This window comes from Aquila chrysaetos, chromosome Z, assembly GCF_900496995.4.
Source record: "Aquila chrysaetos chrysaetos chromosome Z, bAquChr1.4, whole genome shotgun sequence".
NCBI classification, from domain to species: domain Eukaryota; kingdom Metazoa; phylum Chordata; class Aves; order Accipitriformes; family Accipitridae; genus Aquila; species Aquila chrysaetos.
The window spans coordinates 16,847,176-16,873,970 of NC_044030.1; the positions used below are offsets into that span (position 1 = coordinate 16,847,176).

Here is a 26,795-nt window from a genome sequence, read left to right on the forward strand (position 1 = left end):
CCTGCTGTAGGCCACCTACCACATTGCAAAAATTGGGCCACCTACATCCTATTGCATCCCAGCGTTGTGACAGAACAGCCCTCCAAATGCTGTGCTGCCACTGTGCCCTTAACTCTGATCTGAAGAGACGCCTGTGAGGGAGGTGAAGAGTGTTTCATCCTTCCTGGATAGAAAGGCTTCAGTTGCTATCTGCTACAAGCATAGTGCTATTTTTGCTTTGTGAGCAGTCTCCAGACACAGAGATGCTGTGACCATCCATGACTCTCAAAAAATAGGGAATGCAATGGCAACTGGTTTGGTTTAGCCAGTGGATTCCACTTCAGACCAACCCTGGCTACCATTTGGAAAGCAGGCTACAGAAAATACAGGAGGCAAGTTCCCTTCATTCTCTTGCAGTTTGTTAACAGATTTTAAGGGATGGTGGAAAAGTCAGATGTATAATTCTGATTATGTTTTCTCCTCCCTTAATCTTTATCTCCTTCCCCTTCTTGACTGGTGCACACACAAACTCTGCTTGCTCTTTATGCTCTTACTTCCCCTCAAACCGTTTTCACTGGAATCACGGATTCAGATTTTCAGTCACACACCACAGCGCTGAGCTTTCTGGCAAGCTTCTACCCAGAAAATGGCTCGTTACCACATGCCAGATGTTTTATTCTACATATACAACCTTACACTGGTAGATTTCATAAGATATAATTCCAGTGGCAATTATAAAGCACCCAGACTCCCCTGGTCTTACAATAATTACAGAATAGGTGAGATCCAGTTCTTCTATGAACTTCCTGTGTCAACCTCTCTCCCCCTTGATTTCCTGCCTTTAAAACTCTCTCTCATCCTTTGTGTTTTATGTTCCTACTATAAATGCGTTGGGGTGAGAATTGCCCCTCACAACACACTCGGCACTGTGTATAGAGCAACACCCGTAGCCTCCACTCCCTTTTGCTGAGGAAAAGGGCTGAAGCAATGCGAAGGAGAGTTGGTCAAGAATACCTGTGCCACAAAAACAGTTTCAGAGCTTTGTTTACAAATCAGTTTCAAATTATGTGGTTGTAACCATAACTGTAAGGAGAGCATTGGTATGTAAAGCATAATTCAGTGGTTACAGGGAAAATGGTGGCCCATACACCTCAAAGGACAGTTTTCTGCAATTCAGAAAGGTTCCTGGAGCGATCTGACATATACTGCAGATCACACAGCAGCACAAATTTGAAGAGAGGGTTTATCCCTCTTGACTGCAAATTCAGGACTGAGTTTGTAAATTCATCGAATGTACAAACGAGAAGAGGTATAGTCTCCTTTGCACATCACCTTGGTAACACCTTGTTTCTACAAACTAAGAATCACACAGTATGTAGCAACTAAAAGGAAATACTCTTGTGACAGTACCTCCTTTATGCATTCATTTAACAGTCTGAAAATTCTTGAAGCATACAAACACCTTTAGAAACAGCAAAAAGTCTCGGTAATAAAAAAAGTAGTTATACAGACCTTGCCATAAGGAGTATCAACATATTTTTCTGTTCTTCCTTCTAAGATATCCGGATCATCCAGGCCAGTTCCACCAATAATTCCGATCTTACACAGAAAAATACATATTAGTCTTCTTGAGATTACACTCCATTTAACAGCACATCTGAAAAACTAACTAGGCAGCTACAAAATGTATCTTCTGCTTGAGATGGGGCTAGACTACAAATCAACGAAACATAATATGCCCAGCAGTTTTCCAGAAAGGAAATTTCAAATGACTGATTTTAAACAATTGTATTTCACTTGCAAATTTCTTACATTATGATTCTCCTCTTTAAAGATAGCAAATTAAAAAAGCTATGGAAAATGCACAAGATGTGCCAATTCATCATTTATTCCTGTTTTGGGTGGCGAGGTTTTGGTGGCAGGGGAGGGGCTGCAGGGGCAGCTCCTGTGAGAAGCTGCTAGAAGCTTCCCCAGCTCCAAGTCAGACCCGCCTCTGGCCAAGGCCAAGCCCATCAGTGACAGCTGTAGTGCCTCTGGGAGAATAGAGGTCAGTGAGGAAGTAGGGGGAGGAGGAGCAGGGGAGGAGGGGATGCCCCTGCAGCCCCTGGTGAGACAGCAGGCTGTCCCCCCCCAGCCCATGGAGGGAAGCGGGGGAGCAGATGCCCACCTGCAGCCTGGGGAGGACCCCACGCCAGAGCAGGTGGATGCCCCCGAAGATGGCCGTGACTCCATGGGAAGGCCCACGATGGAGCAGCCTGTGCCTGAAGGACCGCAGCCCACGAAAAGAACGCACGTTGGACAAGTTCATGGAGGACTGTCTCCCACGTGAGGGACCCCACAGTGGAGCAGGGGAAGAGTGAGGAGTCCTCCCCCTGAGGAGGAAGGAGCAGCAGAGACAAAGTGTGATGAACTGACCCCAACCCCCATTCCCCGTCCTCCTGTGCTGCTGGCGGGGAGGAGGTGGAGAAAATTGGGAGTGGAGTTGAGCCAGGAAGGAGGGAGGCATGGGGGGAATTAAAATTTGGTTTTACTTCTCATTATCCTTGTTTTGATTTGATTGGTAGTAAATTAAATTGATTTTGTTTTTTCCCCAAGTTGAGCCTGTCTTTTGCCTGTGACCATAAGTGGTGAACGATGCCTCCCTGTCCTTGTCTCAACCCATGAGCTTTTCTTTATATTTTCTCCTCCTCATCCCACTGGGGCCAGGGTGCAAGGAGTGAGCGAGTGGCTTCAGGGTACTTTGTTGCCAGCTGGGCTTAAACCACAACAATTCCCAACATAAAAATGAAGGTTGTTATTTAGGAATGCCTCTAATGAGTGAGAAATACCTGTATAAAACATATTATAACAAAGGCTTCTTGTTCACATGAGGAAAATCAGTCCTATACACAACCACCATACTGAATACCAGGCATTCCTATATAGTAGCATACATACAAAATGATGAAAACCTTTTTTCAAAAAAATTTGTGTTGACTCGCCAAGATCTAAGAACTTCCCCGTTTCTCTAAGTAGTCTCTGCACAGCTTCTGAAAAGGGGGACAGCTCAACAGCATCTTCACAAGTGAAATAAAAAGAATCTGCTGACAATTTCACCTGCTGTGAGTACTGCTGGGTTTCTTCACATACTTACAATCAGGTCATCTGGTACCTAAGAATGTGTAAGTGCTCATTCAGCTTTGCCTGCAGCTGGGTCACTAATTGTTTCCTGTGTAGACATACTGGTGTCAGGTTTTATTCAACTCACAACCTTTCCCCAAGTACAAACTTAACAGACTCTTGTTCCTTCTACTTTTTTAATGAAGTAATTTCAAGTATTTTCTTGCCAAATTTTTATGACATTGACTAACAGTTCCAAAGCATAAAGCAAAAGGGAAAAGAGATGGCAAAGCAAAGGGCCACTTAAATAAAATCTATTTCCTTAGGAGATCAGGCTAAAAGTTCCATGTTGTGTTTTGATACAACTTGTAGTGAAGAAGCATGAAGTGACTCACAATTACCACCTATCTGTCATGCTTTAGTAATTACTGATGTCTTGGTTTTGCTCACTGTTCATCTGGTCTAGTTCTTTTCTAAAAAAGGGGAAAGGAAAAAAAAGGTAATTTGAAACATATTCTCACTGAGACTAAACTCACCTGTGATTTCATACTCCACCTAAAGAAAAATGCATCTGAATTTTCTTGTTTCTAGTTCATCATTGGAAAGTATCTTGTTTTTGTCTTTCTAGGGATAATTCAATTTTCAATCAAGTTGAGTTTTCTCTTGAGTTCAGAACACTTCTAGCTCTTTGGATGGAATGGGTACTGTCAGGCCCTTCATAACCTCAGGCTTAGTAATTATATTTAAAAATAATGTCACCTTTTATCACACATGGAGAAAATGCTACTGCTTTTTTTTTCCTCCAATGCGACCAGTTGTTGCAAAGTTTGTCTCACTCTTAAGCTGAAGAGTTCATATCGTGGCTTATGATTGCTCATCGTGGAAAAAAAAAATTTTGGAACCATTCTGGTGTGAGTTACTACTGCATGGTTCCAGCACTATTTATTAAAGACAGGAAATCTCTCAAATAAAACCTCCAGACTTCAATGTACAACACCCCCCTTCCACAACACACACCCAACTGTCTCTTATTCTAGCTTTTTCTTAACTTTCACATTCATAGAGACCTCATTTGTTCAACCACTGTATTAGCTGGCTCATCAAGCCTTTCGTTTCAACAAGCAGAGGCTCTGTGGTCTTGGTTACACATCAAATACTTCTCCGAGAAAGCTTTCCACACCAGATGGCGTAAAAGCTGATAAGCTGAAGTAGTTTTAAACAGATCTCCTGCTTCCTTTTGCTACCCCCCTGTGGAGCACGATGAGTAGTGCAAAGGAAAATGCACAAACTCCAACCCTGAATATATTATAGTCAAAGCATTAGGGAAAACCTAGACTGTTGTTTCCAGTAGTATTGATGGGTCTGTTCCCATGTTACTCATGTTGCTTATTTATCACAAACGTTCAGATTGTTAGACTGCTCATGAAAATCCTGAGAACTATACAGACTTCAGGATGAATAATTTTTTGCCTTAAGAACCATGTAAGAAGTATGCAACAGGAGTAATCATAAAACTCAAAATGAACAGAAGACCACCTTTAACATTGTTCATGCATGCATTCAGTCAATATGGAAGATTACTACACTGACAGAAGCCAGGATCAAAATGCTGCCTTTTGTCTTTAATCTAGAAAAAAAATGGTTCCTTCAATAACTTAACTAGTTTTAGTTTGGTATAATGCTTGTTTTATTAGTGCCTTATGACTTAAGATTGAGTCTATTCAAAAGGGAATGCTCATCTGCCTGAATTTTTATGTCTGGCAGAGCGAAATACTTGATCTCAAACACTGGCATGAAGAGCAACAAGAGTGAAACTTAACAAAAAGTTATCACAACCAATAACTACAAAATCAAAAGCATTTCTCTGTGGGAGTCCAAATGATGATCACACTTAAGTGTATGCCTTTCTTCACCTGCTGTTTGGTGAAATCCCTCAAACAGGTTCAAGCACAAGACACATAAGTATCAGTGCAGTTAACAGTCTACACTTGTCCATGTGAGGGTCTTAAAAACTAGTTCATGTTAAGTGTTGTCACGATCAGCTGTAAGTCTTTGTGACAACTAACAGCTAATGAACACATCTGTATTCCTCCTCTCTTCTGTTTTGGGGATAATGAGAAGGGGAACAGGATGGCATTAAAAAGGAGATAAACAGCAAGCTGTATACAATTAACAGTTAAGAGAATAAACCTGCTGTCTCTGTAAAATAGACAGCTTATAACCGATTTCTACACACCAAACCAACTGGGAGGGTTACATCACCTCAGAAAACTAATTCATGTTTTGGTCAAAACGCAAACGCAGAGTATCAGCCTAACTTGGCCTGCTCATGTCTGACGCAGGCCGTCACGTTTTGCAGCCATTTTTTGAACACGCAGGACGGACGAGTCTTAAGCTAAACTTTTGTACCGGCTCACTTCTGCTGCAGCTTCGGGATTTGTGCCCCCTGCGAGAGTTACAAACCCGCCCCGCTTCCCCTCACTGAGAAATCCGACACGCCGCAGCCGGGTCGCAAACCCCGACAACCAGAGGCCTCCGGCTCTCCTGTGAAAAAAACCCCATCCGTCTCTTCCGGGACGGCCGCGGGAGAGCCAGCGGAGACGGCCCGGGCCGCCCGCCGGGGCACGGCCGGGAGCGGCGGGCAGGGCTGTCGCCTGCGGCAGCGCCGCGACGCCTGAGGCGCGGGGGCTGCCCGTCCCGCGGCGGAGAGGCCCCAACCGGGCGAGGCGGCGGCCTCGGGGGGGAGGGGGGGGCACTCGGCCCGGCGCCGCCCGCCCTGGCGGCTCCTCTCCCGCCCGCCACCGCTGAGGGCCGCCGTCCTCCCGGGCCCGCTCCCAGCGGGCGGGGCGGGGCGGAGGCGGGAAGGGAGCAGGGAGCAGGGAAGGACACTGCGGGCGAGGGGCTGCGCCTCCGCCCACGCGCTCGGCAGCGCCAGGAGGGCAGCGGCGTGGCCCGCGCCCTCCCGCTCCGCACGCCCGCTGCGACAGCAGCGCCCCGGGGGGCGACAGGCGGGGAGGGGTTGAGGATGGCAGTGGGCGCCGCCTCCCGCCGCCGGCGCCTCCTCCGTCCCAAACCATGGCGGCGGGGAGCCACTCTTACCTTAACGGCCGCGCCGGCGGCCATGTTGGCGGGAAGGGCGGGAAACGTGGGGCGGTGCCGCTGGCACCCGGCCAGCCCGCCAGCGCCGCGCGCCACGTGTGGCCCGGCCCGGCCCGGCCCCGCCCCCGCGGGGCCGACCCCGCTCCCCGGCGCGGAAGGCGGGAGGCGGGAGGCCGGTGGGCGGGCTGGCCGGCCGGCTGGCTGGCTGCTGCCGCCGCCGCCGCCATGCGCTCTTCGCTAGGTGGCAGCGCCCGCCCGCGCTGAGGGCAGGCCGCGCCGGCCCGCGGCGCCGGCGGCCCCTGCCCTCCCCTCCCCTCCCCTCCCCTCCCCTGGCAGCTCCGGCCCCAGGAAGCGCCGGGGAGGCCCGGCAGCTCCGCGGCGCGGCAGGTCTGTGCCTGCGGCCCAAGCGGGAGAGGCCGGGGCGCCCGAGGACTCCGCTCCCCGGGCCTGAGGGACCGGTCTCCGGCTGCGAGCCCGACGCTAGCGGTTTCGCCTAATGCTAGTCACACAGCTGGAATTCTTCAGGAAGCGAGTAGGAGCACACGATGCAGAACAGCTTCTTGGAGTAAAATCTGGTTTATCGTGGTTTTGTGTCACAGCATACGACATAACTGCTTTTTTTCCCCCCTCTTTTTTTTTTTCCCCAGGATATCTCCTCTGTGGAAGTGGATATTGCCATCCCATTATTTCTGAGTATTTCTGTTAGCATGCTGTTCCTGTACTTCACCAGTGGCCTTATCGAAGCATCTCCAGCGTGCTTTTGAAACATCGCTATCATCTGGTCCGTAAGTCGTGACGTGTCGCTACGTCCTTGAAATGTATCCTCAGTGAAGGTTTTAATGCTTTTTTAAAAGCTTTCATCTCGGAAGTACTTTTATTAAGTCAACGAGAATGCTGCTGTGTTTAAATATCTCTTGAACTCGCAGCCAGGGCACCCATCCTGCTTTCTTTTTAATACTTCTGATCTGCACATTTACACGCAACCGTCCAGGAGTCTTCACTGACTGCGCGTAAAGGGAGCGAGGCTGCAGCGGGTGGTATGTAATTGCTTTTCTGAGTTATGCTGCAGTTTCAGAAAACAGTATTCCACAAATGTCGTGGATAGATAGAAATGATTTATCTACTTAAATGTGTAAGCACATGCTGAAAAGGCTAAGCATTGGCTCGGTCTCTGAAAACTGACTTACAGATGGTCCACATTTCAGCTGGACTGCCTACCATATTCCTGGAGACACTGTGGTTTATTTGACTTCCCCTGAAAATTCCTCAATTTGTGAACAGAGGGTGGAACTGAGCAGCACCGCAAAATCCAGGGAGCGCCCTAGAAAACAGTGACATGAAGCAAAAAGTGCTGTTTACTCCTGGATTGCCAGAAATGGCAAAATGAGACCAAAATTCCAGCTCTAACCTATGTGAAAATTCCTAGTTATAAATTAGGTATTTGTAACTAAGTGGAAGAGGTTTGTTTTCAATTAAAAACCAATTCATTTAGAGGTTTAATATGGTTTAAATTAAGGTTGATCTTTTCAAGGCCCAAAAATGATTCTGAGAACAAACTGGAGCATGTTTTGGAAAAAAAAAAAAAAAAAAGGAATTTTATTTTCTTTCTGAAGTATATGTATATAGAAAGTATGTATATTTAGCTCTCCAAGCTAAATATAGCTTCAAGTGATATGAAAAGATAAACACTGTAGCATTATATATTAATAATTACAGTTGTCCTGTTTGTGGTATTTTTCTTGTTGCCACAAGTCCATACATTTAAGCCGAACATTCATTTTACTGTAACACGATCTTACATTTTGAGAAACTTCAATAGTTTTGATATATTTATGTATTCTACTAGTATAGATAGATATAAATATCAAATATAGAGCTTTCAGAAATAGCCAGTATCTTGTTAATTGGAAGGATTTACTTTTGAAAGTATTTGTCATAGATTTTCTTTAAAGCAACTTTATCTATTGGAGAGACCTCAGCCATCCAGACATGCCATTCTCAAGTGCCACTCAGTGCTACCTGTATATTAAAAAATGTCACACATCTGCTAGTAAATGCAGACTCAGATTCATCACTGAATATGTGTCCTACATTTTATCATGGCTGAGAAACCTTCTGAGATCTGTGAGGCAGTTCATTGTATACCAGAAAAAAGATATTCCTGATAACTTAAGGCAGTAGCAGCTAGTGCTGAACTTTTATTCCAGCTGGAATTTGCTCTCTGTGCAGCTTTGAACACTTATCCTCTTGTCTTCAGTGTATGTTAGACATTTTCCTACATAGCTGGGATTTTTGTCACGGGGGCTGAAGACTTCTTACTGCAGTTCAAAATGTGAGACTATACTGATGAGAAGTGACTTCAGAAAATCATAGGTTAATAAAGGGAGAAGTACACACACTTCTTCAGTCTGGTGCAGTATAGCCATAATACCATATTAAAGACTGAAATTTACCCTATTTTTCTCATTCTAGGTTGGCCTTTCTGTTGAAGGTACATGTTGTACTTTCAGTGCACAGAATCTTTTAGTGAATAATTTTTGGCAATTACTTCTGTTTAATTCTACTACAGTTTTCCTCCACTGAACTGCTTATAAAAAGCTGTGTCAGTTTTGTTGCAGTATTCATCTTTTACTAGAACTATGTGCAATCTTTTTGCTTTTCTGGTTCTGTTTTTTGCTTCTTTTTGAATATGAGAACTCACTTTGTTTAAATAGTGTGAAAATATTCACTATTTGAACTCCTGGGGACTGTAAGTTAAAAGAGTCCTTTCTTGCTCCCATTTAAAACTTGTGGTAGCTGTTCCTGCACAGACTGTTCCTGTGGGAGTTTGATACTGTAGCTGTCCAGAGAGGTACCACCTTTCCAACTTCATGCTTATGGACTCTCTAACTATAGTATTTCACAGGAGTATTAGTCTATATAAAGGTCTATATATATGCAGGGTAAATCTGAACACAGAACAGCAAGCAGAAAAGCCTGCTTATGGTGAATTGTTAATGACGTAAGTACTTCAAGAAATGTTGAGCTGGAAGCTCAAAAGAATCTTCATTAGATGGGGTTTCCGAAGATGTCTAGTCTGAGCCACTGTTTTTGCACATTCTAGACAGTGGGTGGACAGCTTGTACTCAGAAAAAGGAGCTGAAAAACTGGATTCTTGCAGACAAACTAAGTACCTTTTCAAGTTTAATACCATGCTAATTTCAATTTAGCTGTTAACTAGTAAGGAAAACCTGTATCAGTATGAAATTTTGCACTCCTTCAAGTGAGCTCACTGTATATCAACAGCTAGTGAAATCCCATTACTTACACCAGCTTATAACTTAGGTCAAGCTGTACATGCATTTAAGCCTTCAGAATGATTTAACTGTTAAATAACAGGTAAGAAATAGTGCTTTGTGAAATATTTTTAAATGCTTTCATTTCTGTAGATAATATGCTTTTGGTAACCCAGTTTTGAATAGCTTAAAATGAAAGTCCTGCTATAGGACTGAGAGATGGAGTCCACTTCAGTGACCGTTCATTAGTAAACTATAATCTAGAAATTCTTCATGCAGCATTTATCATTGTGAGTAGTCAGCTTTCTACAGCAGCCATTTGAAATTGGAAGCAGATAATCAAACACGACCCCACCAAAAGCACCACCATAATTTTCAGGAAAACATCATGAACATGGATGTTTAGGATGAACACATACCATTAAAAAGACACCAGTTACAGCATTACTAGAGAGGTTGCAATTTCAGTTCACAATTCCATTTATGGCATTGCAGAAAACCTTGAAATAAAATGATAGCTTTGTATTTTCCCAGAGGGTGCGCTTGGTACTTTGTATTCTAAATGATGAAATGTAAATCCATTTATCTGAATAAAAATGAGTTATTTAGTGGGGTTTCATTTCACTTTTTCAAAAATCAATGCACAGTGACTTGGAGTCTCTCTGCTTTAATGTCTCAGTATTTCAGGTGGCTGTGTCTCATGGACAGTGTTTCCTTGGGTTAAGTTAAAATAATGCGTTGAGAACTAAGTGTCATTTACAACTTACACCACTCAGAAAATACAAAAGTATCTTTAGATGAAAATAAGCAATTCATACACCAGATTAAGGCCCTTCAAATATAAAGTGTCATTTTTTATGCCTCAAGAGAATTGTGGTGAAAGTCCACATGTTGTCAATACCTGAAAACCCTGTCCTTAGAAGTACTGATGGGAACATCTGACAACTTAAGGTCCTTGCAACTACCTAGCAGTTTTGGCTATATGCCTGACGGAGTTGTGAAATCTTGGCCAAATGAACAGAAACATTCTTGTTTGTGTAAGAAGCACTTTAATGACACAAGTAGTATATTATTTAGTTAAATATAGAAAATAGTCTATGTGTAAGAAGATAATTCTTCACAGTGCAAACAAGGTTGGAAGAAGAGGGTGTAGTGTTGTGGGCAGATAATTAGGACATAGTGACCCTTGAGTTTTAATCCCTTTTCTGACATCAAATACTTTTGTGCATTTATGTAATTTAAACTCTGTTCCTCTTGTAAAGTCATAATCTTGATGATAATCAACCTTAACTATGTTGAAGAGGAGTTCAGATTAGCTGGAGTGTATTTGTGAAAATGCTTTGAAGATGAAAAGCACTGTGTCAAGGTAAAAGGTCCTATTTTTTTTTTACAAAAGTTGCTGTAAAGAAATAACTACTGCATATACATAGCTGAGCTTTGAATTGCTTTTGCTAATGGTACTTTAAAGAAACAACATTAGCACTGAAGAGAGGGGAAAATAAATTCTCAGTGAAGTTTACCTTCTGCATTCATTCATGCAGATCTCAGTGTCGAGAGTTCCCATTATTGTACTTCTTGTAGACTTTGTTGTTTCTGTCCTACAAATTAACAAAATTTATTTCAATAGTGATGGAGTATTGCACACACGTTAAAAGAAGAGCATCCTCTGTGTCCTTATGTATCAGCCAAGACACGACTCAAAGAGGAAGCCCATTTTTACCATATGCTCTTGCTATGAAACTGGCTTTCTCTTGCACAATCCATGTAAACTTTACATTTTCTCCTGTATACTGGAAACAATTTGTTGGACCCTGTCCCCAAAGTAACAATTAAAGATTTCAACTGACTTCAAAGAAAAATTAATTACTGTGGTGCTAGGGCAAATTATTTTTAAGCATGAATAAAGGCTAGTGTATGGAAGCATCCAAGCATCACGTTCAGGAATATGTGAAAATGTCAAGTTTCCAGCTGTTTATTATGATCCACTACCTAGAGTTTAGTGTTTCTACAGCTCTCTTGTGGATCAGAAAGGTCTGTGAACTCTCAAAAGCATGCCAACAAAAGGCTAACTGAGGAAGTTCAAGCAACCTTTATCAATAGCTGAAGTGAAGATGGCTGTCTTCACATTGACTCTGCTATGGGACTGTAATACTTTACATTTGTCCATCCATTTGCAAAATGAACAGTTGGCTTTTTCCTTAGTTGCAACAAGTGGAAGTATCTTCAAGGGACCATTTTAGCAACACAGAAGCACCAGAAAATCCCTAGCATGGTTTTTCTCAAGGAGAAACCATCAAGAAGCTGACTTCACCAGCTTCAAAGCTGTGGTGTGCTCCTTGAGCACTAAATAACCTTAATGAGGTGAAGATTGCACAGTCCACAGAGCAAGCAACTGCCCATTGCAGGTGAAAGGAGGAGAATTTTTCAGCTTACAGGTAATTTACTGATGTAGTATTTTGGAAAGCTTCCATGCAAAGAAACACAACGCTGTATGAGATCATGTATATAAAATCTACTACAAGATAAGATAATCGGGTCCAGAACCTTGACATTTGATGTTACTGACACAAGTTACTTCAGAAAATAAAATCCATGCTGCAATTAGGCAGGAATTTCTTCCCGATTGTAGTGTACGGCCCCAAAGTCCCATTATCTTCAATGATGCCACAGAGAAAAGGGAACCCCAGATCATGTAGGAAATGACTACAGAAAATGAGTATTATTTTGATGATTAGCTGCACTGGTGTGCAGGAATTAGAGGTGTGTCCTTCTCCCTAATACTGCCCCCATACCAGTTAATTAGTTTTTGTGCATGAAGTACATGAGTGCATCCTTACCACCTGTGGATAGAAATGCTTATAAAATTAATCTAGGTAGCTATAGTATGAGCTGCCTCCTCATGTGGCTCTGCTGGAACTTGCTGATCTACCACATGCTTCTACTTCCAGCAACTTTTTTAACATGTGTATCAGCTTAGCTCTACATCCATCGCACAGATACTAAAAGGGGAAGAACGAAAAAGACTGGCATAAGTTTTCCATTGGTTTATGTTGAGGTGTAGTTATTTGAACCCCAGACATATTTTGTTTACCCATAACTCCACTTCGACTGCGTCTTGACTTCAGGTGCCTTACTTGGCTCTGCTGAGGCACCGCTTCTGCATGACTTTGATGACTAAAAGTTAGGTCCGGGAGATCGCACCCCAGGGGACTGGCCCCGGGAGGCGTGCTGACTCAGAGGCGTCTGACGCAGACTGCCTCGGGCTGCAGGCGTGCAGGTACGCACTGCTGGCCTCATGCATCCTTCAGTTAATACATGCCCATCCCACACAGCCTCGCTGTGGATGGTGAGTTGTGGGAGTGGGGCCAGATCCTCACCTCGTTTGTGCCTCTGCCTGCTCCCATTAAGTGGGCTCACAGTCCGGTTTTTCTATGGTTAGACCCCTGGTCCGGCACTTCTTCTGTGGAGGTGAATAGGTATGCGGGCATGTAGTGCTTCGTTCTGAGGTTTGCTGGTGCTTCCAGCCAACTTCTGGCTACGCTGCGCCAAATAAAACCCACATCACTCTTTCATGTGAGTCCGTTGCAGGCACAGCTTATGTCCTTTAGCAACGTCTTTTAACTCTAGCAGCAGAATAGCTCCTTTTCCTTGCATGAGCCATTTCTTTGCTAGTGTAGCCTGTTTGGCAACACTGGTTAAGCCTGGATATATATGTCATACTCTAGCTCATCATCCAGCTTTAAATAGCAACTAAAAATTAGGTCCATGCTTGTTACCTGAAAAAGTTTTGTATGTCTTCTTTGTATTGCCATCTACCAAAATAATAAAATAGGCTTTTTAGGAAGGTGACCACTTAAAAAAGAGTCTAATTCAGTAACTATTATAAAATTTTTGGACTGAAGCTGACTTTTAAATAAAGTTTATAGCTAATATTTTAGTTGGGCTCATCATAGGGTGACTAACACAATGTAGTAATAGGAGTAAAATAAACCCCTTAAATCAAAGGACATACTACTTTCCAGCTTAGTAAGGGGACAATGCTTTGAAAAAAGAGTTCGTGTCTGCTGGTATCCGTTATGCGTATGGCATTCATCTTATTGTAGTTGAGAAATGTGCAATATTTGAAAACTTTCTCCTAACACCACCCAAATGAGATGGGAAAACTACTTACAGATGATAGGCTAAAGGCTTGATAAAGGAAGAGGTCAGGGAGTTGAAATACTGAAGACCTCAGCTGGTGCTCAGGCCTCTGTGTAGGTGATCAGTTAATGGGGAGAGGCCTGCACACCTTGTAATGGGACCAAAGTATCCCAAATGCCAAGAGAGACATCACACAGAGCTTGCAGAGTAACTTCTGTGTTGTCCTTGCTACAGGTTGAGTCTTTTGTCAAACCTGAGAAGGAGGGCAGTGCAATCACAGTGAGTAGTTCTGCCATGGTCACGTCTGCAAAGAGAAGGGAAAGAATTTCCCAAAAAGCCTTTTCTAGGAGAATTCTCTGGGTCTCAAGTGAACACAGAGGTGCATCCTCAGACATCACTGCCCAGGCATCTGAGTCTCACCCAGATTCAGGCACAAAGAAAACAACTCCTTGATTGTGACAGGCCATCTCTATCAGATGCTCATGTGACAGAAGGAGTTTTCAGAAGCTGAAATTTTGTCTATGAAGAAAAGTCTATCTAATTTCCACTATTTGCCTTTGAGCAAGATTTAAGAGATAGCTATAAGGTAATAATCACAGTTCTTGGGATCAATATCCTTTGCTGCTCTTTTTTAGCTGCTGTAATAAGTAGAACATGATTAACAGGAGTATTGTTTTGCAGTGTGTCTCTCTTCTGAAGCTATGCCTTGCTGTAGCCACCAGTGTACCTTTGCAAGGAAAAATCTTTAGTGTAGACAAGCAGAAGTGCTATTAATTGTGAGGGCAGTGCTTTGTAACTGCACAGCATGTATTGAGATGGTCTCTGCTTCAGAGAGCTTACTGTTTACACAGATCCAAACAGGCAGAGAGGACATGAGACAGAAAACAGAAGCAACTGAAGCTACTTGAGCAATGAAAATACAGAAACAGGATCCAGATCTCCTGACTCCCTATCCCATACTTTTTGCACTGAGCCAGACTAAGTTTACAGCCACCGAGCTTCCTCAAGCAATGACAAGTTGTAGTGGCCCAAATCCTAGTTCTGAGCTCAGTCACAATAAGAGTTTGTCCCGCTGCTGCTGTGCACTCATTGTCCCTCCACCCTCCTAACAGCTCAACTGTCTGCACCCCTCCCTGCTTAAAAAAGGATTTTGCCAAAGGTTCCCCAGCTTTCCTTGGGACAATGCATAAGAACAGATTTAAATTTTAATGACTTCAGAGAATTCTCAAACAACTGTGGAAAGCAGAAGGAAAGCAGCAGAAGACTATTGTCTCTAATCAGCCTGAATTAAATGAAATGGGAAGAGTTTTAGGAGCCTAAAAACCCACATGGATAGAATGAACTGTTTAATAGGTTTGTGAGCCCTGTGGAATCACCACTGTGCTTCTAAAAATGTCTTTTTTCCTGTTTTCTGATTTAGTAGGAGTAGATTTATTTAAACAAGATCATCTTTTTCTAAGCAATTAATACAAATCTTTGGATGAAGAAAGGGGAAGGGTTATGCTGGGGTAATTGATTTGTCTTGTTACTATAATGCATTATCAAAATCATTTGAGTTTAAGAAGCTTTAGCAAACTGTCTAAAGCTGTTAGCAGTTTAAAACCCTGCAGCCACAAAGAAGCTTCATGCGTTGATAGTCCTGCCGTGAAGAAAGAGCAGAGGGCTAGAGGAAACAATGCACTGCATGGACATACTGCGGGCCCCAGTAGGAATGTTCGCAGTGGGCCTGTGATTGGGATTTCTGCAAAATTAAGAGCTGTACAGTCTGAGAGACCACATGCTTGAAGAGCATTTCTTGGCAGTCCTGAAACAGGATATACCACATTTTATGGATCTAGGTAGGAGCTAAAAGACAAAAATATTGCTGGAGGATGCATTATGGAGCTGCGGCACTTCAGCTGCTAAATGAAGATACATCTAAAGAAGTAATTCTCAATGTCCTATTTAGAAAGTACTTAAAGTCGCTGCCTTTGGTGGGGCTCTAAGGAAACCATTTTCAACAAATATGCAGGAAAACTGCTTACACTACAACAGGTTGCATGATCCCATGACTCATTTGAATTGCAGAAAGGAAGGTTGACTGGGAGAATAAAGAAAGACTGGCAGAATAACAAAATAAATATAAATTGATGTGTGAGCAGGCAGGACACAGTGCTATCCTGTGTGGGTGTACATACTGATGGTCTGAATGTGCTGCTTACTATTGTTGTGAAAAAGGTGCTAGTTTAAAAAAATGTCAGGAGAGAAGTGGGGGATTTCAAAAGCTCTTGGCAAAGAGCTACTGACTCAGTGGGAACAGAGTAACTTCAAACCCATCTGAAAGCCATCAGTAAGTGCTCCTTTATCTTTGGTATTATTAACAGCTGTGTCATAGACTTTTGGATGAAGTTAGCCTCATGATAATAGCTTTCTATATGAGACACAGAAAATAATGACTATGGAAGGAAAAAACCCAAGCAACAAACTAAAATGCACAGCTAATATGTCTAGCTACTTTGGCCTGATTATCTAATCTATTTTTCAGCTGATACTCTTGTTAGGGGAAATTTCTATTTTGTTATCTCTCTAAGTCAGTAAAGAACTGAAAAGAAAGCAAACAAAGTAATCTTGCCATGAGTTGATGCTCTGCATTGTATGTGCTCTGATGTCCTGCACCACAACAGAAGATGACAAGGCCTATGGAAACAGAGTGCACGCTGGTTCCCTGTGAAAGGATCTTTGCACCATGCACAGAGGGAGAAAACAAAGAAGCTTGTGATCCTTATAGACAAATATAGCCATTTAATAGCTTTCAGCCTTTATATTCCTCTACAGAGAAGAGCAAGGAGGGAGATGAGGATAGAAAAAATTTAAGTAATGCTTGAGATCCACATAGTTATTTTAGAGGATTTTCCTATGCAGAATTGGACTCAACCATTCTGCCTCTGTGTGTATCTGCAACCTCTTTTCTCCCCCCCCCCCCCCCCATTAACTTTTGACATTACTGCCCAATGTCAACCCAATCCAAGAGGGAGAGAAGTCTCAAAGATACTGATACCTTTAAGATACATGAAAACATGTGGCTGGGCAGAAGAGGGAAAGCCAGTTAATAATCCCCTCTTTCCCACCTCTTCTTCCAAAGGAAAGTCAGACAGAAAATCCTTCTAAAATGTACTGGAAACCACGCCTCAGTGTTTCTGCTACTCAGATGGCTACTTTTATTTTTTAGTTAGTTATATTCTCCCCAAAGAAGCAACTGGGTACTAAAACATATTTGAAAAATTCTCCTATAAGGGTGCAAGTGAGTTAAAACACATTAAGCTGAAGTCAGCAGCAGTAATGCATGCTTATCATTAAGAACAGGGATAACTGCTTTGAGAGAGTGGACCTGTTAGGTCAGGTTCAGTTTGAGAGAGATGCTTCCAGTCCGAATTCTCTTTACCCTTTCTCCACAGTGGTAATCTTTTTCATCTCTGCGGGATGTAATGACTGGACAACATGAAAGGAAATGGAAAGTCTGGAAATCTAATTTCTTATTGATTTAAACCACAAGCTAAGAGGCACTTGGAGAAAAAAATGTACCCTTGGGCACAAGGAGTGCAGATTTACCACATTACTTTTTTTTTTTTTTTTAATAGCACATTTTATTCCTTTTTGTACTTTTTTTCCTTCTCTTTCATTGTAAAGCTTAGATCATATATTCCTATATTATTCTCATTTTTCTTTGTTTCTAGTCTTCTGTGTTCCCACCTCATTCTGTCTTTCCAATTTGCCTGATGAATTCTTCCACCTTTATACTGAGGTTTCTGGGGGAAAAAAAAAAAAAAAAAAAAAAAGAGAGAAAGTAAAAGCCCAAGAAACTCAGAAAAAACCCAACTCTTCTTGTAACTATTTGGTGTCACTGTGCCTTACTCCCAGTACAGTGGCAAATACTCATGTGCAGCAAGCTTTCTTGAAGAAATTATGTACTGGAATAAGTTTTAGTTTGGACTGTTCACTGGAACAATTTCCTGTAACTTTGTCATTCTGTGTTAATACTGTTTTGATATTTGGTTGTGTTGAGTCTAAATAAAAAACTTGCTGCCTGACAAACTTTCAGCAAACTTACCTGGCATCATTTGACTGGCCCTTCCAACCTGTGAAATACTTCTTGTTATTACACAGCACCTATTCTGACTAGGCTGAAGAAATGGAGTTGACATCTGATTTAAATATGCTGTCTGTCTCTCCAATCAGCTGTCAGCTGTATTGCAATATCACAATACAATGCTAAGCAGAATGTGTGGCTGCCATTTGGCTGATTAATTAATATTTGCTGATAAACTTTTGTAAAATGTAAGAAATTATTATTATTCATAAATGTGCACAACAACATATTACTTTGTGCATGAGCAGAAAAAGTCCTCTTAAGGAAAACTCTTTTAAGCAAAATTGGTCCTTAAAAGGAAATTGACTCATATATTGCATTTTCTTGTTTCAGCGTTTAGTTTTTTTTCACCCAGGACCCAGGAAAACACTCAACAGACTTTAAAAAAAAAATAAAAATCCAAGGGATAAGGTCTTTGCTTAACAGTTAAAAATAAGGCTTCTTCTAGCCAGGATATTTGTTATAGGGATAGTTAAAAAAAGTGTCAAATGCCTCTCTTATTATTATATGACCAATAAACTCAATCATTTTTATTTTGCTATACTAGATGAACTCTTCTAGAGAAGGGCTCCTGTTAAACCTGGAAGATGACAAAATTCCAGGCAAATTTGAAGGCAATTGTTGGGCAAAATGGCTGGTTATAACATAGGACAATATTAACCTAAGCAGTTAATTGGCTTGCAACTTACCCATTGGCTAAATCTCAGATTTTTAAAGGTAAGTGGGTGCCTAACACTCATATCTAGCTGGTGGATAGTTGTAGGGAAGTTAGACATGTTTGGGGTTTTGCAAAATAAAACATACAACCATCCAGTATGAGCTGACCTTAAATGAATTTCACAGTTAACTTAAACGCTGCTTAGTAATGCCAACGTGACTGTATTCCTTATGCTAGAATGACAGTTTATCAAACAGACACAAAACCCAAATCGTCCTAGTAAATATAAATAATTTCTCATCTATTCAAACAAATATGGCACATAACTGCCACTCATTTATGAAGCATGATTAAACTATTAACATCTGCAGCTCAATTCGCATATGCAAAGAATCAGATGATGCATTAAAGGAAATAGGTGGTGTAAAGAACTTAAAGCAGACTTCTGTCCACATAAATACAGTATAAATGCCATGGTGGCACATAAAGACTTGTGGTAAAGAGGCTTCAGGCTGTTTCATTAGTACATAATTTGGTCTCATGCATGTATAATGGAGATAGAGAGAGCATTCTTAATAATAAACTAGATTTGTGTGGGCAAAGAGCAATAATACTATGTAAAGCTTTTTGAACATAGTCCATCAACTGCTTGTAGAAGGGAAAGCTGGTGTAAAGAAGAGCCATGGTCCTTCACCTTTGAACTGAAGATATCTAACATTCAATAAGAACTTATTACAAAAAGAATGATTAGCAAAATCATTCAGGATCTGCTTCTCCAAATCTTAATAATTTCTGTAAGTTGGAAGTACTTTGGTCCAAAGAATCTGCAATGTTCCAAGTAGAAAACAAAGACAGAGTTGCCTTAAATTTATTCCACAAAAAAAGAAAAATCCCAGAATATTTCATCTTCCCAATCTTTTGGCACTGAGCTCGACCCACCACATATGCTAAGCATCCATTAATAGTATTAATTTTGTAATGCTGTATTACTGAAAGCAATCAGCACTATTTTTGAGTTCCTTTGATTTGGTATCACAAGCAGTGGATGAGAATGTTACTACTTCAAATTAGAAGCTGAATAATTTCTCCATTGACCTCTTGTGCAGTTTAAATTACACACATATGCTTTACATTACTTTTCTTCAAGGCTAGTCACTGTAAAAACCATTCTTTTAATGAAATCTGTGACATCATGAAAACCTACAAGATTCAGATTAGATGTATTGGGGTTTTTTTGAAATATTTGGCACTTGTCAAGGATTTTGAAATAAGACTGGTAACAAGCATGGGAATCAAATTATTTTTTGCTTGCTTGTCCAGATGATTGTTTTATGTGACTGAGTCAGCACGAGTATTAAATCCACATTGATCTTCAAGCATGGAAGTAGTCATGTTAGCTTCAGCACTTGAAGTGACGTGCTGAATCAAACAGCACCCATTCAAGCAATATATATTCATGCAAAATTGGAGAAAAAACCCTATATAACCACCACCACTCCCAACAATATAAAATGCTTCAACTTAAAATAAACCCTGGTGTCTTTGATGAATACCATTCACAGATATCTGAGAACCAAGCATTCAATGCCATTATCAAGTAGATTAAAGATTTGGTGTCCACACTGAAGTGTGATAGTCAACAAACAAAAGGCATGGCGGGGAGGCACCACAGGTGGCCACCCACAGCCAAACTTTAACTATGTCTGCCTCAGGAAATGTGGAGGTTCCTAATTCTGTTCATTTAGCTGCTTTGCCATGAAATTTTTTTCTTTTTATACTAGGCTGATCCCCATGGCAGCAGAAGTGGGCCAAGGATGAAGGCATTTGAAAAATCCTCTCTCACTTTACAAAAGTAATCGTGTTCCTTACTGAAATACAGTACTTGAAAGAGTGGCAGGAAGACCCTTTCACATCTTTATGTTGGTGGTTTGAGTCCCGCTGGGTTAGTGGAAAAATATGGGTTTGCACATGTAAAATTGTTTGGCAACTGGCAGTTCATTGTCAAGCAGACAGGGACTCCACTACAAAGTCGCCTGTCCTTTGTCAACTGCTACTTCTAGCAATGACACCAATAACTTCTCATCCCAGTATAAGCTCTCCTGAAACAGGATCATGATATATTGCCATAGCAGTAGGCTGCTGACTCTGTTAGGCTTAGCGTGTGTATTAATATGACTTTAAAGGTCTTAGGCCTATTGATACGCTGCCATTCACAGGGGAAAATAAAATCTCTGAAATAAAACCTGTTAAATGAGTTAGTTAAAACTGTTCTCGTGCTTTGAAATGTTTAAATTAACTTCCTAAATAGCTTGAAAACACTGTTCTGAATAGGGAGTGATAGAGCTTGGTAGTAGTCATGTGTTACATGATGTTTTATTACTCTGAGCATTTGCTTTGATTACCAAAGCACACTCTGAAAAACACCAACTGTTCAGGTCTAACAGTATGTGGTTGTTTTGTCTCCTTTCAGGCTGACTACAAAAAATTACTATTCCCTGCATAATTTCACAGATTCTTTCTTTGGATTTCACTGGGAAACTCCTGATGAAATGGGTTTGGCTGATACAGAGCAGGAAGTTTGACAAGTACTGCACATGTAGTTAGTACCTTTATACACTGACAGGGAATCGGTAACTGGCAGCATGCTTTACAATTGAAAAATATGTCTTTAAGGAACTAGTACAATGCGGGTGGTATTGTATGGCCTCATTTGCTGCCCTACCCTGACTTTTCCTCTGTCTGATGCATACCTTTCTGATTTTTTACAGAATCTTTTACATTCTTTTAACAGCCCTAAAGAGCTGGTATTGTATTGTGTAATAGGAACCTGCAGAAAAAAGCAGCAGCATATTAAGCAGGCCCACCTGTTGAAATCCTGCTTACATACAAGAAGAACATAATTGGTTTACAAGCATGTCACACTAGTTTTGAATATGACTTATTACCCATGGATAAACTACCCACCACGAGAAAGAACTGTTATTTAACACTTCACATCAGTTAATGTATGCTCTTATGTATCTGAAAAACATTACCTAAAACACTGACCTAATAATTTCTAGTTGGTACTCTGATCACTTTTTTGTTCAAATCTGGAAGGGCTTTTCCAGGCAGCAAATATTTCATTGCACCATTGGAGCTTGAGATCTGTGAGGGAAAAATAAGAATATCATCATAATTGAACTGCAAAACTAATACAAGCAAAATGTGCAATTAATATAAGTTACCTCTGTATTAATGCATAAATCTTCAGAAAATGTGGAGGAATTGGAAGTCTTCATACATGACACAGCTATGCGGTTGTTAACTGCTGAGGTTTGTTAGCAGGACTTACATGATTGAAGTGTTGAAATTATTGGTGGAGACCTACTTACAGATTGGTAAAAGGGGGACAGTGGTGGTATATTGTTGATTTTATCCAATTTATTGACAGCTTGGAGGTCAGGTTATTGAATCTGTTAAATGACTGCATAAAGCACTGGTAGAAAACCTTTTAAAGAAAGCCAGTCAATTCAGATTTAAGAGCCAGTACATTAACATCCTCATCTCTTCTCTAAGGCACCAAAAGAAAAAGGTTGTTATCCAGGAAAAGTGCAGTTACGAAGATGCACGCTACAGAATTTGAACTGCCACCACCACTAATATGGCTTTGGATTTTCTATGGTTCCCAGAAGTTCTACTTCCTCTACTACCAATGTAATGCAAAAAAGTGACCAATGCTGTGTGACAGCTCATTCTGGTAATGCTGCCATAAATTTAATCACTAAATTAGCAGTAAGAGCCTGCAAGTGATTAATGTGCTGCTAATGTCTGTGTGAATTGAACACATACCCATCTATTAATTTATGTACTTAACACTACGGAATTGCCAGTGTTCCCAAGAAGAAATTATTATTGCAGCGAGACATTTCTACAACAGTGTAAATAAAACATAGTTATGTTACAATACTCTATTACTGAAAAGAAAAAAAAAGAAGCTCAAACTTCTTATTTTTAAAAAAATTGGTTACTTCCATCAAATGTACCTTATTAAATCAACAGATGTTTGAAGCATGTGTGCAGTTCAAAATCTGATCAAGAAAATATTCCAGGATAAACTTAACTTTCTACTTTTCTGTATGGTAAGATGGTTTACTTTTTTCTACTGATTTTATTTTTCATTTGATGATTCTTTTTAACGAATTTCTTTAAAGAGACAACTTCCCGGGGGGGGGAAGAAAAGTTTTTGTGATAAGGGGTAGAAGAGAATCTTACTCAAAAGACAGCTAGGCAGCAGAGGGAGGCAGTCATGCAAGCTGTAGTGCCCCTGGAAACATGGCTCAGAGGTGATGGGAGCTATGGGGCAGCTAAATTGCAGTTTCTGCATGGACCAAATGCAATTTCCAGTTTCTGGAGAAATGAGGGGCAGGGAAGCAGTTAGCTTTGGGGAAAACTTACAGTTCTTTATCTTAAAGTTTCATTAGAAATACTAGTGAGAAAAAAACCCCAAACGTCTTTATACGCATACATCTAGGAAATTATGCATCAGATACAATATATGCCATGTATTTTAGTAGGTACCAAATATGCAGTTAGTCTCCTAGAAATTGTATTAACTTCACCCAGGGATTGTTACTAACTACAACTTGGAAAGATATTAATTTCTGGAGCCTGGGAAGAACAAGAAAAATAATATGGGAATGCTGGAACATCATGTACAGGAAACTCGTTGCTCCAGTGTTGTCTTCAAGTAATACCATCAGGGAGGCATTTTCCATTCAGATGAGTTTATTTTTTTGTTGTTAGAGAGCATCAATAAGTGCATACAAAACACAACCTAAAAGTAGGTGAAATCAGGCTTGAAGTACCATGGGCCTCACTGCATTCAGGTAGGGTGAGGGGGAAGATGAACACCAGTGAATTCAACAAGCTGTGTCCTGCGGGGGTGACGGGGATGGGGGTTCTGCATCCCGAGCCCTCCTTCCCACAACCTTCAGTAATAACCATCTTCTGTCATAACAAAACCAAGCTCATGAGTCATTACTCTGTTGTAGATGTTTTGCCCTGCTTAGCCACAGCTCAGCAAATCCCAACCGATGGCAATTTATAGCAAATACGCTGTTAGCTTGCATAAGAACAGGAACAAATGAGTGGCTTGGACATGTGCCCAACTCTGTATAGTGCACACATTAGGGCAGAGGCAACTACTTAGTCATCTCTTCATGCTTCCAATCTTGGCTGGTGAATTTGCACATGCAAATATTATGGCTGATTTGAAAATTGCCCAGAGCTTTGTTTTGAGTGTTTTATAAATAACATCACTTGAATAACACTCTGTAACAAAATTCATTCAATGTGTATTTTCCTCAAAAGTCACAAGAGAAGCCTTCTTCTTCCTTCATGCCTCAGAAATAATTCTCAGGATTTGATGGGAGATGTAATGGGAGAAAAATACATTGTGATGAAGAAACTAGTATGGACTCCAAAATTCTGTGGCTACCACTTAGGGAGGATCAGATCAGTGTCTGATTCATTATCAATACTTACTCAGGAAAGAAGAAACTCAGCCCACTTTAAATGGTCCATGCTATGTCACATAGCACATGAGGCAATACATACTTTATAAATTGCAAATGATACAGACAAAGAATCAAAGCAAAGGAACAATCCTTGTATAAATTTGTAAAAGGAAACCCAATGGCTGTAGGAGTCTCAGTCCAAAGCAGGGGAGAGGGGGCCACTGAGCCACGATAAGGCCTTAATGTAACTTCACTTATATTACATAACAAACATAACAAATAGGTTTAGCATTGTCTGTGGTGAAAGACTAATATACTAAGGTACCATTGGCCCAGCCTAACTATGAAGCCTTAGCTTATTTGTAAGACCACAATGAAATTGCTGACTTGCATTGTCATGAAGTGATTTAGCGTCCTGCTCATTTAATATGATTTCTAGAACGTAGGATAAAAAGTGCAGTAATGGCATGGTTAGGATGCCTAGGGCAATGATGAAAGCAGCGGTCACCTCTGAGTCAGTTTCAGGGAACAGACTCCCCTGGGGAAGAGCTGGAGGATGAAGACACAGTAATAGGAGGACGTTGTGACTGGTTACCTTTGGATCAGCTCAGCAAGTGACTCAGTAATGATGAATCTCCCAGAAAATGGAGGAAATTAATCCCAGAGGTCCATAGTTAATGGTGTCCTAAAGGACAACCCAAGAATGACCAGGGTGGGGTCAGCAGAAAAGGGCTGGCATTGATGACACTGAGTCATGAGCATCAGCTGCTATGGTGGCTGTCCTCTTTTCCAGATCACCCTGACCACCTGCAACACCCTGAGGCCCCGTGCCACCAATGTGGATGCTCAGGGACAAAAGCGGAGTCTTGCAGACCTTGTAGCACCAGGAGATTCCAGGGATTTGGGAGCAGCCATCATAACCATAGCAGTGTACTGCCAGCTCTTCCATGACTGCATGCTGCTAAGTGTGTTGTAGTTATCTACTGCCATCATCATATTTATCTAAGAGTTATCTTACAGTTGAATGCTGCTAAACCATAACTGTGACCACTATTGTCATGCTTGCATTACTGTATTTATATATTACAGTTGTATAAACTATCACACTGCACATGCTATTAAACATCATTATATAGACCTGACATAGTCACAGTCTCTTTTCTTGCTGGATAATACCTCTGCCTCCCTGCCACCAGAGATCCTCTTGCTACCCCTACAACATAGTTAATTTCCAGGACAAACTGTGTAAAAATTTCTGCCTGTGCCTCCTCCACCCACCCCAAGAGGCACCTGTAAATTATATCCCCTTTACTGTGTCAGCATGCACAGTGATATTTCAACATGCCAGAGTGGGCAGGCAGTTTGTAAACAAGGTCTGCCTTTCCAAAATGCCCCAGGTGGTCTAAAAACAGAGATGTAAACCCATCAAACTAAAAAAAAAAAAAAAAAATCTAAGTAACTAGAGAAACCCGTTTTGATGGAGGAGTTGCAAATACTGACATGAACACAATGCTCAAATGCCTCTTCTCCAGACAGGTGTGTTATTTGCTCTAATCTATGAAGAGAGCCTCTTGATGTGTAAAGATAACTTGAAAATTTGCAATAATACAGAAATTTTACTCTGTGCCAGGTATAAATTTTAACAGTCCCAGTGGGTTGACGAAATGACTCTTAACCCAATTGTTTTCTGGGATAGCTATTTCAGAGCTAATACATTGGCCTTCTAGCATAGCTCACTGAGTAGTAGCCTGAGGCTTTTTTACACCAATGTACAGTTCTGACTGCAGCAAAAAAATTGGCTTTGCTGACTTTTCCACTTGCCTGAGAGACATTAAAACCGAAGGACATCTGGATGAAACCATTTCCATTCCAATACTGACACAGACCAGAAGGGAAGAGATGACTAAAGCTAACCACAGACTGTTTCATAGAGTAATGCCCACATTTGAATTGTTCTACAACCAAATCTCTGACACTTGGCATTCAATTTTGGCTCCATCTTCAACACGATAATGGAGTAGTGAGGTGCTGAAAATATGAGTAACCCCTCATTCTCTGCCTTTCGTAGAGAAGAGACAATATGACATTTGGGGATGCTCTCCTCTCCTCTTAAATGATAAAAGAAGGGAGCAAAATTTGCTGACAGTTTTGAGTGCTTCAGAAAAGTCTGTCTCATGGCAAACATGGAAAACCCTTGACCTAGCTAGTGTTCCTTTGCACTTCTGCTGGATACATAAGATGTCCTATTAACAGTTAAGTAGTCTCTCCAGTTCCTCAGAGAACATTGACTCAGTTAAGCTTCATTTAGGATTCCCTGCATGCTTATGGCTTTTAGTCTTCTTGTAAACAATACAAAAATTAAGACAAAAATAATCACTCATCAGATGCTGCAACTGTAGAAATTGCCACCTGAAGAATTCTCATGCAAAGATAAAGGAAGCTGAAAACAACTACAAAAAAATATAGAAAATATAAAACAGAACAGTAATCTGCCTACAGAAGAAAAAAAAGGCGGATGGGGGGTGGGGGGAGACAGAAGGATTCTGAGCCATCTGGAGCTGGGTATTACGTCTATTCCTGCCAGACAGATTAAAAAAGTGAATGAAACCACAAACATTTTAGGTACAATTACTGTTTAATCTTGCAAATATGTTTGCATGCTCAGAACTCATTTAGTATTTATCAGGAACCCCAGCACCCTTAAGAAAAGGCCTGGCTCCTCACCCATATCCCAGCTGTGTCTGCTACAGCAAGTAAAGGAGGCTTGGCATTACAATCAGCAGCTGCAAAACAGGGGGTGGCTTCACTTCTCTGTGTCCGTCTTTCCAAGGAACATCCCAGTCACCCAGCCAAGTACTGCCAGGGCACAGCAATACTGTGGCCATATCCACTTCCTCCCAGCAAACCATCAACATCAGGGG

At 41.3% G+C, this 26,795-nt stretch overlaps 1 protein-coding gene and 2 long non-coding RNA genes across 7 annotated transcripts in view; 1 reads left to right on the forward strand and 2 right to left on the reverse strand.

Moving 5' to 3' along the window:
* LOC115336865 (methylthioadenosine phosphorylase) overlaps positions 1-6,273 on the reverse strand; it is a 32,628-nt gene extending 26,355 nt beyond the window's left edge. The window contains exons 1-2 of one of the 2 annotated variants that reach the window (XM_030004534.2): positions 6,178-6,273; positions 1,492-1,578 (exon numbers count right to left, since the gene is read on the reverse strand). In XM_030004534.2, the coding sequence (XP_029860394.1) occupies positions 1,492-1,578; positions 6,178-6,201 (111 nt within the window). In that variant the 5' untranslated portion in view covers positions 6,202-6,273. Of the gene's footprint in view, positions 1-1,491; positions 1,579-5,487; positions 5,914-6,177 lie in introns of those variants that run through there. The other variant, XM_041120933.1, reaches the window with a different exon arrangement.
* Positions 6,274-6,392: 119 nt separating this feature from the next.
* On the forward strand, positions 6,393-25,011 carry LOC115336866. 2 transcript variants are annotated; one of them, XR_003921950.2, is made up of 4 exons: positions 6,393-6,709; positions 6,825-7,214; positions 22,418-22,497; positions 24,668-25,011. It is a non-coding gene; the product is annotated as an uncharacterized LOC115336866 (long non-coding RNA). The 2 variants fall into 2 exon arrangements; XR_003921949.2 differs by lacking the exon at positions 22,418-22,497.
* LOC115336867 overlaps positions 17,246-26,795 on the reverse strand; it is a 34,704-nt gene continuing 25,154 nt past the window's right edge. For all 3 annotated transcript variants that reach the window (XR_003921953.1, XR_003921952.1, XR_003921951.1), the window contains exons 2-3: positions 21,425-21,523; positions 17,246-17,377 (exon numbers count right to left, since the gene is read on the reverse strand). This is a non-coding gene — a long non-coding RNA (uncharacterized LOC115336867). The remainder of the gene's footprint in view (positions 17,378-21,424; positions 21,524-26,795) is intronic.